Source organism: Coffea arabica, chromosome 4c (assembly GCF_036785885.1).
Source record: "Coffea arabica cultivar ET-39 chromosome 4c, Coffea Arabica ET-39 HiFi, whole genome shotgun sequence".
NCBI classification, from domain to species: domain Eukaryota; kingdom Viridiplantae; phylum Streptophyta; class Magnoliopsida; order Gentianales; family Rubiaceae; genus Coffea; species Coffea arabica.
In genome coordinates this window covers 51131256-51150558 of record NC_092316.1, presented here as the reverse complement: position 1 = coordinate 51150558, position 19303 = coordinate 51131256, and the positions used below count along the sequence as shown (strand labels likewise).

The 19303-nt window shown below is 35.0% G+C and overlaps 1 protein-coding gene across 5 annotated transcripts; it reads left to right on the top strand.

Moving 5' to 3' along the window:
* Positions 1–860: 860 nt before the first annotated feature.
* On the top strand, positions 861–9811 carry LOC140005394 (ABC transporter A family member 7-like). 5 transcript variants are annotated; one of them, XM_072046340.1, is made up of 18 exons: positions 870–1207; positions 1506–1797; positions 1902–1966; positions 2114–2213; positions 2518–2628; positions 2734–2852; positions 3134–3292; positions 4122–4284; positions 4361–4486; positions 4561–4644; positions 5746–6017; positions 6409–6609; positions 6749–6858; positions 6979–7063; positions 7805–7933; positions 8022–8127; positions 8461–8549; positions 9303–9811. In XM_072046340.1, exons 1-18 carry the CDS (start codon positions 1151–1153, stop codon positions 9594–9596), a joined length of 2562 nt encoding a protein of 853 aa, XP_071902441.1. In that variant the 5' UTR covers positions 870–1150; the 3' UTR covers positions 9597–9811. The 5 variants fall into 5 exon arrangements, with proteins under 5 accessions (XP_071902443.1, XP_071902442.1, XP_071902441.1 ...); XM_072046339.1 differs by having other exon boundaries at positions 871–1207; positions 5668–6017; XM_072046342.1 differs by lacking the exon at positions 8461–8549 and having other exon boundaries at positions 861–1207; positions 5668–6017; positions 9303–9499.
* The last annotated feature ends 9492 nt before the right edge of the window (positions 9812–19303 follow it).

Below are 19303 nucleotides of genomic sequence, written 5' to 3'. Positions count from 1 at the left end.
TCACCAACTCGAGAAGATTTCTTGTTTCACAGTAGTTAAAAAGGAAAAACTGCTAGCAACAGTACTATTAATGTGAAGAGAGTAATGGATAATATATCCTTGAAGCATTGAATTTGAACCACTTGAAAGTGTTTGTACCTTCTTTGTTTTACGGCTACAGTTGGATACTATCAAGCGTGAAATGTAGCAACCTTTTATGTAACTGTTTTAATCTTTATTAGATATACTTTGGATATTAAAATTCACGTTGAATGGATAATACCAAAATTTTACTCCAATGGGCCAAAAATGATTAACCAAAAAAAAAAAGATTATTAAAGATTCGGTTAATCTCTATGGATAGCTGATGATTCAATAATGTATCAGTAGTGTTTAAAAGACGTACAACTTTGCTCGTCATTTTGATTTGCTTTTAGATAATTTATGAAATTTCATGACAATTCAATGTATTAGAGAAACAAAAAGAAAAAGTTTGTAAAGTTCAAGTCGTCAACAAAAAGATATCATATTTTTGAAAATTAGAATTAATTAAGAAAAATAAATAAATATAAGAAAGAGAAAAACATGCAAATGTAGAGGAGGAGTAATAATTGTAATATGTGTATATATATATATATATATATACATACGGTAGATTATGTGAATTTTAGATGTGTTAATGAATATTCAATACTGAAAAAAATTCGTATATAAATTATAAAAAACTTGTCGGGTTAATGAAAAAATAAATAATTTTTTTAAAAAAAGCTTAAATCTAGGAATTAGTTGCATTAATGAAGCCGATGTATCTTAAACCTTTGTCACTAGTCCAGGTAAGCATTGTCCTCATCAATCGTAATTTGAATTTGACACGTAAGATTTTTGTGTGGCCGTTTCCTCTTCTATCTTGGTTTTTTGTCGAGTTCAATTTGCAAGAAAGAAGAGTGATACTACCAAAGAGGCAGTTTGAACAGTTGGGAGGCACTGGAACTTGAGTCCTCCTTGAGAAATAGGGAAACTTCCAATTAAGAAGGTGAACAATGAGAGATTATTAGGTGAATCCCAGCAGAAAAAGAGAGGGAGGGGGTTGAATCATCATTTGATGTTTTAGTTGTCTGAGACAATTTTCTTCTTGCTAGAGAGCACAGCAAAAGAAGCATCCAACCTAACAATGGCAGGATTCTGGAATCAAACGGTCGCTTTGACTAGAAAGAACCTCATATACCATGTATGTTGTAGAGCCTACTTCGTTTAATTCATTTCATTTCTCTTGGATCGATCATCTGAAAATTTCTGCTTCTATGAACACTGTCAATTTTGTTCTTGTAGTTATGTATTGAGAAGTTGTAGCTTTGTGAATATGTTCATGTAATTCATGCATGCATTTGGTTTTATATAGTTGTCATCTAGTTAAACACCTAGTACTATCAGGAAGCTGTAAACAAGAAATCAGCATAAAATTCCGTCTATTTTAATTTTTGATTAAAAGTTTACAACTACTATGTTTCATGTTTTTAATATTTCAGAGACGGCATCTGAGGTCGAATTTAAGGTTGATTCTGTTCCCTGTTATCCTTTATCTGTCGGTTGGTTGGCTCCGACGCTATCTGGCGAAGAAGAATGTGTTTGGGGAGCATTCCAACGCAAAAATGGCAACAGAAGGGACTCCTTTGCTTCTAATCCCAGCTGCTGAGTTCCGAGCAGTGAAAACTAGCCAAATTCCGCAGTCAAATGATTTGCCAGACAAGTCTTGCAGAATAAACGGCTCTTGTCCCGCAACTATACTAATAACTGGGAATAACAGAGATTTTGGAGAAAGTATTCCACCTTTTCTAAGGATTTTTGGCTTAGTTTACATATGATGAAATACAGTCTCTAAAATTTTGAAACTTCGCCTCACCTTCATTGGTGACTATTGACAGGCGTGGCTGGAAATATGTTCTCAAATTCCTCCTGCGGTCTCAATAATACAGCAGATTGTGTTTTTGTAATATTTTCTCTTTTTTGCTCTATTGGTTACTTGTTCTTACCTGTATCAGACTTTTCCCCAACTATAAGCCCAAAGTATCACAATCTATTCTTTGCATTCATCTTATTTTGTATCAGCAGTGTGAATCTTTTTTGTGCATTTCAGGGGAAGACTGATAAGACTTCTGAGAAGAAATATTACCATCTTCAATCTCAATGCAAAGCAAATTTCACAATTCCAGTCCGTACTCAGGATGGAACAGAAGGTATGACTTGCTACTACAGACCTATGAAGTGAAATGAATCGATGATGAAATTGTCTATGTTTTTGACCTGTGACGTGATAGACAGGGCAACTTTGTCATTCGAGTTTTGAACACTCAACTAATTCATCTTTTATCTTAATAACCGTCAACTTTGGCCTCCTCTAATATATACATACATACATACATATATATGTCTGCGTGTGTGTGTGTGTGCGTGTCTATAGTCATGCACATATTCATACTTGCAGTGCTTGTTTATTCTGGTGATCAAATACTCAAATTCTCTTCCTCTGATTCTATTCAGTGACTGAATGTCTTCAAGGCTTACTTGCGTGGCGCAAGAACTACATGGAAATTAATGATGAACTGTATGATGGCCAGTACAAGAATGGGGAGATAAATGAAATACTGGCTGGTCGGTCATTACTTTTTTCCCCTATCCATGCTTCTATTTGCTGGAACTATGTGCACTCCTGTTGTTTCTTCTGTGTTAGTAAGCACTGTTTTTTTATTCTAACAGCATATGACTTTCGAGATTCAGACATGAAGCATTTTGATGTACATCTGTGGTATAATACTACTCCTACAAGCTCAGAGAAACCACCAAATGAGGTGCCTGTTGGAAGTACTTTGAACATGGTACCATCCCTTAACTTTTTCAAAATTTTCTGCTTCTTGTTTAAGATTCTAATTATGCATTTCCAAGATTGAAAATGATGTTCATTAAGCCTCATTTATTGTTAATTAGGAGGACAATTTTGGTTGCATAAAGTTTAAGTTGATGATTCCTAAGTGAAATATCTTTGCAATCCTTAAGCTTCTCCTCCATATTGGTGTTACTTTAAGGCATTTCTTGATGACCACCAGTATACATTCGCCACAATTTTTTTTTATGTATCCCTATTTTCATATGTACACAGGTTTGGAATGCCTATCTCCAATCTTTGCTTGGGCCTTCTGTAAGAATGATCTTTGAGTTTATTGGAGAGATGCCCAGAGCAAGTACTAATGTCACATATGATTTTGCATCTTCAATTGGGCTTGTGTTTTTTACATGGGTAATACTGCAATTATTCCCGGTAAGTGCATGAATGCGTGTCTCGCTGAATGAAAGTAACTGACAGGTGGATGACGATACCAAAATCCATGCATTTGGTTTCACCTTCCGTAATCCAATAATTTGTCTAATGTCTTTTTGCCGCAATTACTTTAACAACTGAAGGACTTTCCAGTCTCTATTATTCTTTGACATAATCATCTCAGTTGGACTAATGATATTGAACCTGGACTATTCAGCTCATAATGTGCTCATCCATATATATTTGGTCATCATGGCAATTTTTTTGAATTACGTGGATGGTAGGATCCTGGAACTACACAAATGATTTCTATGAAGAAAACACCAGCTAACTGAACTTAAGCTCATTTATTTGGCATTTCATAGGTTCTTTACATGTTTCGTGGGGAAGCTTCATTTTGATTTCCTTGATTGCTTCATTTTACTCCTAGAGAAAATATACAGGACAAAAAAGGTTTGGATTAATATTTCTTCTCGCAAACTTAATGGGACAATAGTGGACCAAATGGTGATACCTCTAGGAATTTTGATAGTTTGGTCATAGGAAAATGTAGTTTTTATCTAGCTTTTTTTTTCCTGCTGTAGATTATTTATCCCTTATGCCTTAATTAACTTTCTGCATACTATATTTGTTTGATGATTTAGTGCAATCCATTGATACATCCCAACTGGTTTGTTTGGCATAAATCCAAGAAGATTTTCTGTTCCAACAAAATTTCTCTTTTGTCATTTACATAAAGGATCAGAGTAAATTAACATTACTATTTTTCCTTGTGAAACATTATCAATTTTCTGACCATTTCAATTTTCATTTTGTGATTCTGAATTAGGTCATTTTAACATCCCTGGTTTATGAGAAGCAGCAGAAGCTAGCAACGATGATGAAAATGCATGGTCTTGGCAATGCACCTTATTGGTTGATTACATACCTCTATTTTCTTGTCATCTTTTCACTCTACATGGTTTGTTTTGTAGTATTTGGCACACTGGCAGGTAAAACATGAACTTAAGGCTTTCAAGTTACTAAACAATCTGTTCACATTGCTTCACATATCTGGTTATTGTGCAGGGTTAACCATCTTCACGTTGAACTCGTATAGCATCCAAAGTGTGTTTTATTTCATCCACATAAACTTACTAATTTCTGCAGCCTTTCTGCTCTCAACGGTCTTTTCAAGTGCAAAGAGTGCTTCAGGAAAGTACAGCATAACTCGGTTTGAATTAAATGTATTTTTCTGATTAACATGTCTAACGTGCTGGGTATTGCAGTTTTTGGATTCGTGCTGGTCTTTGGCAGTTGGTTAGTGGGGGGATTTTTCTTTAAGCGCTTGATTGCAGATGTTTCATTTCCAAGTATGTTGAAATCATTGCTCTATCCATTACCTGTTATGTTTCCAGAAAATGTTTTAGATTTTATTGTTTTCCTACCCAAACATTGACATTCAGATATTTTACCAGTTTTATTTCCTTCATAGACTGTTGGATATGTAAATTAGCAAAGTCTAAAGCTACTCGTTTTGAAGTTTTACATTCCACTTTTATTAGGGTATCAACTTTTACGATCTTGCTTGAACTCCAGGTGGCACCTTTTGCTATGACTCATGTTGCATACCTATCCACCTTTTCATATTCGGATTTTGGGATTACATATCAGTTGCTACCCAAGGAAGGTGCTAGTTTCAGTGGGGAAAAAGAGCATTAATTTATCTGTTCATTCTCCTTTCTACAAAATGACTAACACTTCATCGATAATCAATTATTTTTCAGTAAGCAAGTCCACTAAGAACTTGCCATTAACCTCTGATTATGGTCAACTTGTACAAATTGTGTTCATTGTGAGTTTGTGATGAGAGTGGATGTGCAAAATTTTGTGTTTCATTTAAGGACCATCTGATGTCCTTGTTAAGAAATATGAACATGCAACGTTAATGGTACTACTAGATCTTTGAGGTTCTAGAATGCGATCTAAAGTTTGTTTTGCTCTTATTTATATGTCTATATTTCATTAATCCTAAAACTGTATACAATCAGAGATGCAGTTCTATGTTTTAAGTTCTACTCTTCCTAGAGCACTGAGACTTCTTGGTACTCTGTAGTGAAATAAAAATCACAAGGTTTTAAGTTCATAAGGTTGACGCATATTAGCATACACTAATGGAACACTCAAAGTCAACTGTAGTATATAAATTTTGCCTCTGAGTATGATTTATGGCCTTCTTTGGCCCGCTATTTTGGTTCCTACAAGGATCTCTAGTACCATTGACACCTATGATGTAAATTATGGTTTAACTTTTGGGCCTTGCCATCCATTTCTGTAACCTTCATATATTCATGCAAGCTCTAAATAGCTCATAATCACATAATGCTTGTCTTTAGGAGTGTGGCTCATTGTCTTGGAGCTCTTTCCTGCATTATCACTCTATCGTGGATTAGATGAACTCTTCAACTTTTCAGAGGCTGCATTTGAGATGGGGGCATACGGAATGCGGTGGCAAAGCCTGAGGGATGAAAATAGTGGAATGAGGGAAGTTCTAATAATCATGTCAATTGAATGGTTGGTGTTTCTTTTCATGTCATATTGCACATTAGGAGGTTGCTTTTGTAGAAGTCCTCTATCTATCTTCCGAAGCTTTCAAGAGAGGCCTCCATCTTTCCAGAGTCCTAGACTGCAAGTTCAAGAGTCTGGGGTTCTTGTTCAAGTTGATAATCAGGATATTAATCAAGAGGTACATTATATTCATAAATGTGTACCAATGGCTGTGGGTGAGTATAAAACTTGAAAAACATATCCACTATTTCAGAATTTCCAAATAGGAATTTGTGTTTCTGCATTCTGTCCAATAGAAGGTATACCTGGTTGGAGTATCTAAAGCATCAAAAGTATTAATGTAGCTGGGTAAAGCAATCTGATCGTGTAATATTTACAGCTTAAGCATTTCTATGTGCTTTCTTGTTTGGTTTCTCCCTCATTATACAGGAAACTGTACAAAGCAAAACTGACAGAATGTTAATAGTTGCACACTAGCACCTACTTGCTATTTGGATAATATCTTGCTTGAATATCACTAAATCATTATGATGCAAATTTTAACTGTTGTTGTTTGGTGTCTTTGTTAGATTTTAAAAGTTGAACACCTGCTCAATGAACCTGGTACAAGCTACCCGATTATCTCCCATAAACTTCAAAAGACATATCCAGCAAGAGATGGGAACCCTGAGAAGCAAGCTGTCAAAGGGTTGTCTCTTGCAGTAGCTAGAGGGGAGTGTTTTGGCCTGCTAGGCCCTAATGGTGCTGGGAAAACTTCCTTCATTAGTATGGTAAGTACGTATTATGCTAATAATATTTCCTATGTATCTATATTCTTGTAGACATGGAAGGAACCAGTGGTGATTAGTGTGTGATCCTTGTGCTCTCTTCCTTATTAATAACTTAACTATGATTTGTCATGATTGGTAGATGACTGGACTTACAAAGCCAAGCTCTGGCACAGCATATGTTGGGGGTCTCAATTTGAAAACACAAATGAGTGAAATCCATTCCAGCATGGGTGTGTGCCCACAAGAGAAGTAAGTTGAATAACCATCATGTTGAATAAAAAAGGGTTTATATGACCTTTTTTTTTTCTGATCTTAGAATCATGAAATGTTTATTCTAACAACTTTTATACTTTGTGATTAATCATACAGCCTCCTTTGGGATACATTAACTGGAAGGGAACACCTGAATTTTTATGGCAGACTTAAAAACCTCAAAGGTGCTAATCTATCACGAGTAAGTTGATGTGATCCTTTCCCTGATATCATAACAATCTAACTTTATGCATCAAGTACTTGATCATTTTTCTGCCTGTCTACTGATCCTACATCAATCCTTTATTCGATAATTGGTCCAAAAAAACACGGAGCATTTTGATCTTTCTGATGCAAAAGTAGACATATCTGGAATAATTAATAATACTTCACAAAAGTAGCGTTGCACTCTTGAAGAGGAACTGCAGACAAACGTATTCTTCTAGTATTGGCTGCAATGACATTCTGAGGCATTGTGGTTGATAATTGATATGCCTTCTGAACATTGACAAGCTCAAACTGTATTGGGAGACTTCAATTCACAGGGTGCACATACTTCCTATTAGTTTGAATCTTTTCAATAACTGCCCGACTTTCTTTGTTCCAGTCATTAGGAACTATGCACATGAAGTTGAATTACCCTGTTATGCTAAAATAGCAAAAACAAAAATCGCATGAATTAAGGCGTCACCATTTGCTCCAGAGGCATTTCCAAACTGCCCACCTAACCACTCCTGTAGAGTACATTTACAACCTCAATCTAACGTCAAGCCACCAGGGAAGAGAAATTTGAGATGGATGTCATAAAAATTGCATTCCTGTTGCTTTTTCAGATGAGTAAGAATATGGAATACTGGCAGAGGAGAAAATAAAGGAAACTAAAAAGAACAAAAGAAGAAAAAGGAGTAGAATTTTCAATTTTTCTTTGTCATAAATGCAACAGGCAGTTGACGATGCTCTCAGAAATGTGAACCTGCTTCAAGGAGGAGATGCTGATAAACGTGTGGGATGCTATAGCGGCGGAATGAAAAGAAGATTAAGCATCGCAATTTCCTTGATAGGGGACCCAAAAGTATATCCCAGTCCATCTACTATATCTTGCTTCTTTAACCTTCTGAGATTCTTTATTTTATCCTAGGTGCCCTTTTGAACGTTTTCAGGTGGTCTACCTGGACGAACCTAGCACAGGGCTCGACCCTGCTTCACGGAAGATGCTGTGGGATGCTGTGAACAAAGCAAAAGAAGATAAAGCAATTATTTTGACAAGTACGTTCATCCCCCTCCCTCCCTATTCTCATGCCCTCTTCTTTTGGTGATAGCTTGTCCTTGTGTATGTCGATAAGCCTGTATTTTGTTTTTCATTGCCTGTATTTATTTTTTACTTAATACAGAAAAGCTGAAAATTGAGAGAATTAAATGATAACTAGAGACAACAGGGTTTGGTTGAAGTTGCAGTTTTCTTGAAATCAGATCATTGCTTGGCTCCTCATGCTGAGTGATCCATCTTTGTCCTGTTACCTCTAATAACTGAACGTCATTAACTATGAATTATTGATTTATAATAAGAACATGACAACTACTTTTTTGCATTCGATTCAGCTCATTCTATGGAGGAGGCAGAGCACCTTTGTGACCGTATAGGAATTTTTGTGGATGGAACTTTTCAGTGCTTAGGGAGCCCTGATGAGGTAGTCCTTATGTTGTTTGTCCCCTACATTCTAAACTTTGCAAAGTGGGTTATCATATCAGCATCTGCGTAGAACAGCTGTGCTTTACAATTCCATAGATGTTCTTCTTGACCTAGTGTTTTGACAGAATTATCATGCATATAGGCTATAGCAAGTGAATTACTAATTAGGCCATGGACCAATAGCCAATTATAAGTGATTATTAAAAACATAACAGACATATTAGTTCACTGATATATCTTATTGTAATCTTTACCTAGTTACATACTGGAAGGATTAGAACAAATTACTATAGCACCGAAGAAAAGCATTGAGCCTACACGGTTTTTGTAGGAAGGAGGGAAATTTATATCTTTCCATCTATACTGTACCATCATACATTAACATGTTATACCTCCAAACTTAAATACATTGATATGATTGTTGACGATATTTATGTAATTCCAACATTGAGTTGTACTCTTCTTAATCATCTTGAAGAACAAAATCTTGAATTGGAAGGCAACTGTTTGGAAGAGATTTTAGAACTTTTGGAGGAAATGCTTTTAGAAATCAAAGAAAATACAAAAAGAAGACTTAATAAACATGAAATGTTGATTGGTAACAATTGGGCTTAGAAGAAAAACATTAGGAAACAGAAACTAACAATGAGAGCAAGCTAGGTAGCTTTTTGCCCCATATAATGGTTAGCTCCATGTACTCTTGCTCATTGGATGACCTAACATGCAAAGGTTTTTGTTGCATGTTTAACAGCTGAAGGACAGGTATGGTGGGACTTATGTATTCACCATGGCAACTGCACCTGAGAATGAGAAGGATGTGGAGGATTTGGTTAAGCGTCTCTCTCCAAATGCCCAGAAGACATACTACATCTCTGGAACCCAAAAGTTCGAGGTTCCAAAGAGAGATGTTAGTCTGTCTGATGTGTTTTTGGCAGTAAAATTTGCAAAGGAGAGGTTTGGAGTTGAAGCTTGGGACATTGCTGATACTACTCTGGAGGATGTCTTCGTCAAGGTGGCAACAGAATCTGAGGCATCTGCATCTTAGACTGCAGAATCACTTCAGATGTTGATTATCTTGTTCTTTACATTAGAACAGTTACTAGGTTGGGGGAGGACAAAAAGGATTTGAAATGTTTTACTCAATGCTCTTAATGAAGTTGGACATATGTATGCAAATATGGTATTATAGTTTTGAAGAAGCTCTTGGTTCAAGAATCCACAGTGACAGTAATATCACAGATGGTATAACCGTTCAGATGATGTGTCCTCCTTCATTTGATTAGCCTCTCATTGCTTCCCAAAAAAGGAAAAAAAAATTTAAAAACAAAAGGGGTTAAGAATGAAATGAATTCGAAATGTACACTTTCAAGGTTGCTTTTAATAGTCAGTCAAAAAATATAACTTTGTTTGTGAACTGTAAACATTGAATTACTTGGGAAGAAAAACCAGAGTAATAAACAACTATATAAATCTACAGCACTTGTGGAACTTAAAGGACTTACCTTCCTCCTTAATGGCTTCAGTGACTGATCTTTCTGTGTACCTGTGTCAAATATTTGGGTGGGATCTAGCACAAATATCCCATCAACCTGTTTGAAAATCTTAAACACTTTATATAGAAAGCACAATAGTTTGTGTAAGTATATGCTAAATATTGTGTAAGTATATGCTAAATATTGAAAGAAGTGAAATGATTGGACAAAGACTCATGTTGTCTTGTACTAATAGGTTATGTAAGTATATGCCAAATAGTTTATGTACTTTAGGTAGTTGCTATGTTAGTTTGTATCTTCATTTTGTACAAGACTGAATGATCAAATAGTTACTATGTTATTTTATATCTTAATTTTACATACTTATGTTGTCTTGTACCTTAAGTAGTTTTGCTGATCTCCCATGATATGATACACTGATTCTTCAATTTAAGGATGATAATCAAAACTAGTAGTATACTTCATCCATCTTAGGTCAACGTAAAGATTTCTATTTTGTAGTAACTAGAGTAAATGACTCCAAAACTTTCTCAATAATTATTAAGGAAGCTATTTAGTTGTTCAACTTATCTAATTGAGTCTAAATGGTCCCTCCAAGTCAAAACTAAGTATAATAATTATCACTTTAACTTTAAGGTTTGATTTAATGTCCATTTTCCACCTCTAAGTTAAAAAACAAGGCACATTAATAAGTCCCTTTTGATAGTTTTGGGTTAGTATTTAATAGTTAACTAATTTGACTAACAAATATTGAGAACACCATCCTCCTAAAATTTTACATAAACTAAACAAAAATGATAAATTACTCTTCAACCAATAACATGCTTAATATTACCTTCTATTACATAATTTTATTAACTTTATTTATTCAAATTATTGATATCTCATTATTATTAATCGATTTAAAGTCTAATAAACTGAAAAGTGAATACAAATAAACATTAATCTAATGAGAACAAGAAATGATTATTTACCTAAGCTAAATAAATAAATATCTCTTATAGTTTGGTTAGCTTATATTTTTTCTGTAATTGGCTCTAAGGGTATGCCTCTTATATTGTGTACTTGCTTTGCTTCATCAATACAAATATAGAACTTACAAAAATATTATTTAAAAGAAAAACAAAAAGAGATTTTTTTTCCTTTACCAATTAGATATATGGATAGTCAATACTATAAAGAAGATGATAAATTTCACTAATAGAAAGATGAAAAATATATAGAAAAGGCATTCCCATTTTTTGTTTGTTTGTCTTTTTACATTACAAAGTATGGGAATACCTCTTTATTTTCATCTTCCAATCATCTTTTTAGTGCCAAAGTTTACCACTTAAACTACATCTTTTTAGTCTATTTTATTTTTTTCTTATTGTTTCGTCTTACTTGTGTTGGATTATGGTTTATTTTTCTACATACTATTTTTCATTTTATAGACTTTAATTCAAATAATGACAAATAAATTTAGCAAAATTTTGTAAACAAGAGGTAATATTATGCTTGATCTTCGTTAATTAGTAGTTTTACATTTTTTATGTAAATTGATAAAAAAAAACTAGCATTGTCATTTTTTTGTTAGTCAAATTAGTCAACTACTAAATAGTTAACCAAAACTATAAAACGGGGCTAACCTGCCTTATTTTCAAACTTGGTGGAGAACAATAAGTATGAAATCAAACCTCAAGGGGCAAAGTGAGAAATATTTACTTAGATTTAGCTTGGAGTGATCATTTTCATTTAGAACCAAAATTTAAGTTGAGGCTGCTAGACCCTTTTGAAAGCTGAAGGATGAAATAGGATCATGGATAAAAATTGAGAGAAGACTATATATGGAAGTCGTTTTGAACCAAAGCTTCCTATCTATTATGTTTCATGCCCTCCTAAGTTTACTGTTGTTCCTATAAAATAATTTAATGACAACAAATAAAAATTTAATTAAGAACTTTCTACTTTGAATTGCAATTAGAAATCATAGTGACCGATAACCAAAAATCTATCCAAAATGTAGTAATGTCACCACTACTCGTTGTATTTCTTCTTCTTTCTGTTTTAAGGTATTTTTGTTTTAGTGTATTTTTTTAATGTTTTATAGTATTTTTATTTCTCTTTAACGTCAGGCATTCCATGCTGAAGCAGCAGTTGGTTGGTTATCTAGTGGCACTGGATTTTCAGCTGAGTGGCCAGAAATGCAAAGATTGCTTGTATCATCCTGCGCCTAGAATACTTCCACCATAAGGCCCCCGGGATTCTGATTCTGAGGGGATTTTGTTCCTGGAATCTTAGCATACTCGGCTCCTAGAGGCACCTGCAAGATGATTTAAATAATACTCTTCTATCACTTCCACCATATTTTGATCCTCTCAGAGTCAGTAAGTTGAATAACGCAAGGACAGGCTGTCTGAACCCTCTGTCATAGAAATGTGCATCCAAGAAATGCATTGGAGTTTAAGTTACATTCTACAAGACATACGTCCAAACACATTTGAAGAATTTGCTACTCGTGCTCATGATATGGAGTTAAGCATTATGGCCAATGCGACTAATGGGCTCTCTATTCAAGCTCTGTGAGTGCAGCCGGCTCGTCAAAGCAATGAAAGATAAGAAAATAAAAAAGGGGGCAAGCCTCCTTCAAGATTCAGTAATAAGGAGTCCATGGCAATAAACACAGCTCCCATGAAAATTGCTACCAAAGTGAGCCGAAAGGTCACTGAGAAGTTGGATTCCTCCCAGAATAGGTTAATAAGAAGACCCACTTTAAAAGAGATGCAAGAAAAGGAGTACCTTTTCCTTGAGTTTGACTTACAAGGGATGTTTGATGATCTTTTCTAGGAGAAGCTCCTTGAACTTCTCGACATGAAGCGCCCAGAGGAAGCCGGTCAATTCAATGATCCAAATTATTGTTGTTATCACCGCTTGATTGGCCACCCTCTTACTAAATGCTTTGTATTTAAAGACAAAATTTTGAAATTAGGCCGTTAAAGAAAAATTCTTCTCGAAGAGGATAAAATTTGGCAAATCAAACAACAATAATGTTTGGATATGTGTGTTGTCCGATAGAAGTTCTATCCACATCAAGCAGTGCTCTGTCTAGGGGTGCAAACGAATCGAGCCGCTCGCGAGCCGCTCGATTCAAACTCGAGTTCAAAACATTAAACTCGTTAGCTCGCGAGCCGGAGCTCGAGTATATATATATATTTATTTTTTTATTTTTAATAGTAAAATTACATAAATATCCTTAATATTTCATTATTTATTAAGAAAAAATATTATTTTATTTATTTTTTAAAAATAAAATAATTATTTTTTATTTTTTTCGAACTCGAACTCGAACTTGAGCTCGGCTCGAATCGAGTCGAGCTCGAGCTCGAGCTTGAAAATTACTAGCTCGTCGAGATCGAGCTCGAATTCGAGTTCAATGAAATTAAGTCAAGACTCGACTCGATAAGGCCAAAACTCGACTCGATTCGACTCGTTTGCAGCCCTAACTCTCTCTGTACAAAGGGATTTTGAAAGATCATCAATTGAAAATGTTATCAAAGATGATAATGAAGGATGGACTTTAGTCACTCGAAAAAGAACTTGCAAGCCAAAGATAAAGAAGTACATCTTTTCGAAAAGCATTCATTCGACAAAGGCTAAAGTGATAATGAAACAACAAAATGCAACAAAAAAAAGGGAGTGGCCACAACACCAATGCCTTCAGATTTTTAGCTCCTTCAAGATGTTCGACAGGCCGTGACACTAAGAGAATTTATACCCAAGGGATATTTAAATGACGATGCTGATAATTTCACTTCTTATAATGTTGTCAAAGCTGAAAATCCTCAAGTCACACAAATTGACACTGAATTTGAGAAAAAACTCAAAATCGATGATAAACCACCAGTGAATTGTGCAACAACTATCATTTTTTATGATGCCGATTTAACTGTTGAGTTCAAAACCCACAATCGACCTTTGTTTGTTAGTGCATATGTTCGAGAATAGAAGATGAATTGGATACTCATTGATGGGGGATCTGCTGTCAATATCATGTCCGTATGTGCTATGAAAGAACTAGAAATCTCAAGCGATGAACTCTCCCAAAACCGCCTCATCATCCAAAGATTTAACCAAGGGGGTAAAGAGCAATTGGCCTCATAAGGCTTGAATTGCTCATTGGTGAGTTGTTTTCAAGTGCGTTATTTCATATTATTGAAACCAAAACCTCTTATAACATGCTCTTGGGAAGACCCTGAATTCATGAGAATGAAATTATACCGTCTACTCTTCATCAATGTTTCAAATATTGTGGAGACGGTATAGTTAAGAAAGCTACTGTCGATGACAAACCTTTCACGGAGGCCGAGACTCAATTTGCCAACGCCAAACTTTATCTTCAAAAAGAAGCAAAAAGAAAAGAATCAGCAAGGGAAGAAAATCAAGATTCCAAAGTACCCATTTTGCGTTATATTCCAAGATCAAAGAGAGAAGAAAACCAGTCTTCTTTTATCAGGAATGACACATTAAATGTTTCGCTCACTAAAATAGAGTCTGTTAAAAGTGAGAAAACAAGCTTGCAAGGGTTTGTCCGTCCCAAAGAAGAACCGGCAGTAGAACATTACTTACTACCAACTAATCGGATACAAGAAAGTTTTGATCCAAACGCATATAGATTTCTTGCTAAGGCGGGTTATAACCCAAATGAAAAGGATACGTTGGACAAATTCCCTCGGGAAGTAACTGGCGAGAAGACTCACAGATTGACGCTTACGCAAAAAATATTGAAAGAAAGAGACTATAACGTTGAAAATTCATCGATGGATTTTGATTATTAACCGCCCTCTCCTGTGCGTATAATGATAAAAAAGACAAGCTATAACTATATGAACGAAGAAATAGAGGTCACAAGCCGAAAGATATCTGTTTTCGATAGATTGGAAAATAAGTCAAAACGTACTTCTGTATTTGATAGGCTTGGTCCGCAATCGAAAAATTTGAAACCACCTGTCTACGAGATAAATAGATTGATTAAAACTGGATTCATACGATAAGTAAAATATCCAACATGGATTTCAAGCATCGTCCCTGTAAGGAAGAAGAATGGTTAAATCCGAATCTGTGTTGATTTTTGAGACTTAAATGAGACTTGTCCCAAAGATGATTTTTCGCTCTCCGTCACAGAATTGATGGTAGATGCTACAACAGGGCATGAAACACTATCTTTTATCGATAGATTGTTTAGCTACAATCAAATACGCATAGCGGCCGAGAATGAGGAGATCACTGCCTCCCGCACTCCCAAGAAAATCTATTGCTATAAAGTAATGCCGTTTGATTTGAAAAATACTGCAGCGACATATCAAAGGGCAATGCAAAGAATTTTTTATGATATGCTCCATAAAAATATGGAGTGCTACATTGATGATCTTGTGGTGAAATCAAAGAAGCGAGAAGATCATATTTAAAACCTTCGAAGAGTTTTTCAACGCCTTCGGAGATACCAACTGAAGATGAATCCTTTGAAGTGAACATTCGGAGTCACTTCGGGCAAGTTTCTTGGTTTCATCGTTCATCAACGGAGAATAGAGGTCGATCGATCTAAAATTGATGTCATTGTGAACATGCCTGAACCGCGAAATATTCATGAATTGAAGAGCCTTCAAGAGAAGTTGGCTTATATCTGCAAGTTTATCTCTAATTTGGCTGGACGATGCCAACCCTTCAGTCGACTGATAAAAAAAGGGGTACCATTCGAGTGGGATGAAGCGTGTAGAAATACTTTCATAAGCATTAAAATGTATCTCATGAATCCCCCTGTATTAGCTGCGCCAATTCCAGGGAAACCATTAATCTTCTATATTTCTGCTCAAGAGCGATCAATTGGGGTCTTACTTGCTCAAGAAAATGATAAAGGTAAGGAGAATGCGTTGTATTACTTGAGTCGGATGATGACATCTAATGAATTGAATTATTCATCCATCGAGAAGTTGTGTTTGGCACTAATATTTGCCATTCAAAAGTTGAAACATTATTTTCAAGTACACACTATCTGACTCATATCCAAGTCTAATCCCATTAAGTATGTCATGGCAAAACCTGTACTCTCTGACCGGCTTGCGAGATGGTACTTTCAGTTTCAATAATTTGAAATTATTTCTATACCTGCAAAGGCTATCAAAGGACAAATATTGACAGATTTTCTAGCCGATCATCCCATACCTGCCGAGTGGGAGTCGACTGATGAACTCCCCGATAAAAAAGTGCTTATGGTCGAATCTTCGTGGTCGATGTATTTCGATGGACCTACTCACCATGATGGAGCTAGTGCGGGAGTTATTTTTTATACTTTTGAAGCAGATATATTGACGTACTCCTTCACTTTAACACGTCAGTGTTCAAATAATGTGGTCGAATATCAGGCGTTGATTCTCGATCTTGAAACGACTGTAGACATGAAACAGTTGCATCTTAGAGTCTATGTGATTCAAAATTAGTGGTGAATTAACTTCTTGGCATTTATGATGTCAAAAAATCTGAATTGATCCCATATTATAAGTATGCAAGACAACTCATGGAATATTTAGACAATGTCATTATTGAACATATTTCTAGGAACTTCAACCAACAAGCTGACTCTTTGACAAGGTTGGCATCCATGATAACTCTACCTTCTCATTGAAATCAAATTTTAATATGTCAAAATTGGGTCATACCTCATCATTGATTACCTTCATCATGAAAAGTTACTAGAAGATTCCAAGAAATGGGCCGATATACGTCGTCGAGCGCCACGCTTCATTTACTATAAAGGGACGCTTTACCAAAATCATTTGATGGAGTGCTTCTACGATGTCTTGGAGAATATGAGGCCATGCAAGTAATGAAAGAGGCTCACTCTGAGATATATGGTGCTTATCAATTTGGCGCGAAATTACACTTTCACATTAAAAGAATGGGATACTACTGGCCAACGATGGTGAAGGATTGCATCGACTTTGCTAGAAGATGTCAAGCTTGTCAATTTCATGACAATTTCATCCATCAACCTCCTAAACCGTTGTACCCAACTGTGGCTTCTTGGCCGTTCGATGCTTGGGATTTGGATATAGTTGGACCGCTTCCAAAATCTTCTGGCGGGCACATTTTTATTTTGGCGGCAACAAATTACTTCTCAAAGTGTGCTGAAGTAGTTCCTCTAAGAAAGGTAAAAAAAGAAAATGTAGTAGATTTCATTCGTTTGCACATCATTTATCGGTATGGAGCTCCACGTTATATCATCACTGATAACGGTAAGTCTTTTTGCAATGTAGCAATGAATAAACTTTGCGAAAAGTTTCATTTCAAACAATACAATTCTTCCATCTACTATGCTACTGCAAATGGACTCGCTGAAACATTCAACAAGACATTATGTAATCTGTTGCAGAAAATCATGGATAAATCGAAAAGGGATTGCCATCTTCGAATTGGAGAAGCTCTTTGGATATATAGAACTACTTTTCGAACTCCCATGCAAGCAACCCCATACGCGCTTATTTACGGTGTTAAAACTGTTCTTCCACTTGAATGTGAAATACTTTCGCTAAGAATTGCGATCCAAGAATGGTTCAGTGAAAAAGATAATGTTCGTTTACGCCTTGAGGAGTTAGAAGCACTTGACGAAAAGAGATTGAAAACATAACAATGGATTGAGTGCTATCAAGCTCGCCTTTCAAAAGTATTCAATAAGCACGTTCAACCTCGCTCTTTTCAAATTGGAGAGTTAGTACTCGCTGTTCGAAAATCGATCATTCTCACTCATGGTGGACAAAGGAAGTTTACTCCTAAATGGGATGGTCCGTATGTTGTCCGAGAGGTGTATACGAATAGTTCATATAAATTGGTTGCCGAGAATGGATTAAGGGTTAGCCCCATCAACTGCAAATACCTAAAAATGTACTATGCGTAATCGGAACTGCATGGTGCTCCTGGCCCGCATGAGCTAAAACTGTGGATGGCAACCACCAATAGTGTAATATATGGTTAAACTGTGGATGGCAACCAACAATACAATCCCTCCAAGTCAAAACTAAGTATAATAATTATCACTTTACCTTTAAGGTTTGATTTAATGTCCATTTTCCACCTCTAAGTTAAAAAACAAGGCACATTAATAAGTCCCTTTTGATAGTTTTGGGTTAGTATTTAATAGTTAACTAATTTGACTAACAAATATTGAGAACACCATCCTCCTAAAATTTTACATAAACTAAACAAAAATGATAAATTACTCTTCAACCAATAACATGCTTAATATTACCTTCTATTACCTAATTTTATTAACTTTATTTATTCAAATTATTGATATCTCATTATTATTAATCGATTTAAAGTCTAATAAACTGAAAAGTGAATACAAATAAACATTAATCTAATGAGAACAAGAAATGATTATTTACCTAAGCTAAATAAATAAATATCTCTTATAGTTTGGTTAGCTTATATTTTTTGTGTAATTGGCTCTAAGGGTATGCATCTTATATTGTGTACTTGCTTTGCTTCATCAATACAAATATAGAACTTACAAAAATATTATTTAAAAGAAAAACAAAAAGAGATTTTTTTTTCCTTTACCAATTAGATATATGGATAGTCAATACTATAAAGAAGATGATAAATTTCACTAATAGAAAGATGAAAAATATATAGAAAAGGCATTCCCATTTTTTGTTTGTTTGTCTTTTTACATTACAAAGTATGGGAATACCTCTTTATTTTCATCTTCCAATCATCTTTTTAGTGCCAAAGTTTACCACTTAGACTACATCTTTTTAGTCTCTTTTATTTTTTTCTTATTGTTTCGTCTTACTTGTGTTGGATTATGGTTTATTTTTCTACATACTATTTTTCATTTTATAGACTTTAATTCAAATAATGACAAATAAATTTAGCAAAATTTTGTAAACAAGAGGTAATATTATGCTTGATCTTCGTTAATTAGTAGTTTTACATTTTTTATGTAAATTGATAAAAAAAAAAACTAGCATTGTCATTTTTTTGTTAGTCAAATTAGTCAACTACTAAATAGTTAACCAAAACTATAAAATGGGGCTAACCTGCCTTATTTTCAAACTTGGTGGAGAACAATAAGTATGAAATCAAACCTCAAGGGGCAAAGTGAGAAATATTTACTTAGATTTAGCTTGGAGTGATCATTTTCATTTAGAACCAAAATTTAAGTTGAGGCTGCTAGACCCTTTTGAAAGCTGAAGGATGAAATAGGATCATGGATAAAAATTGA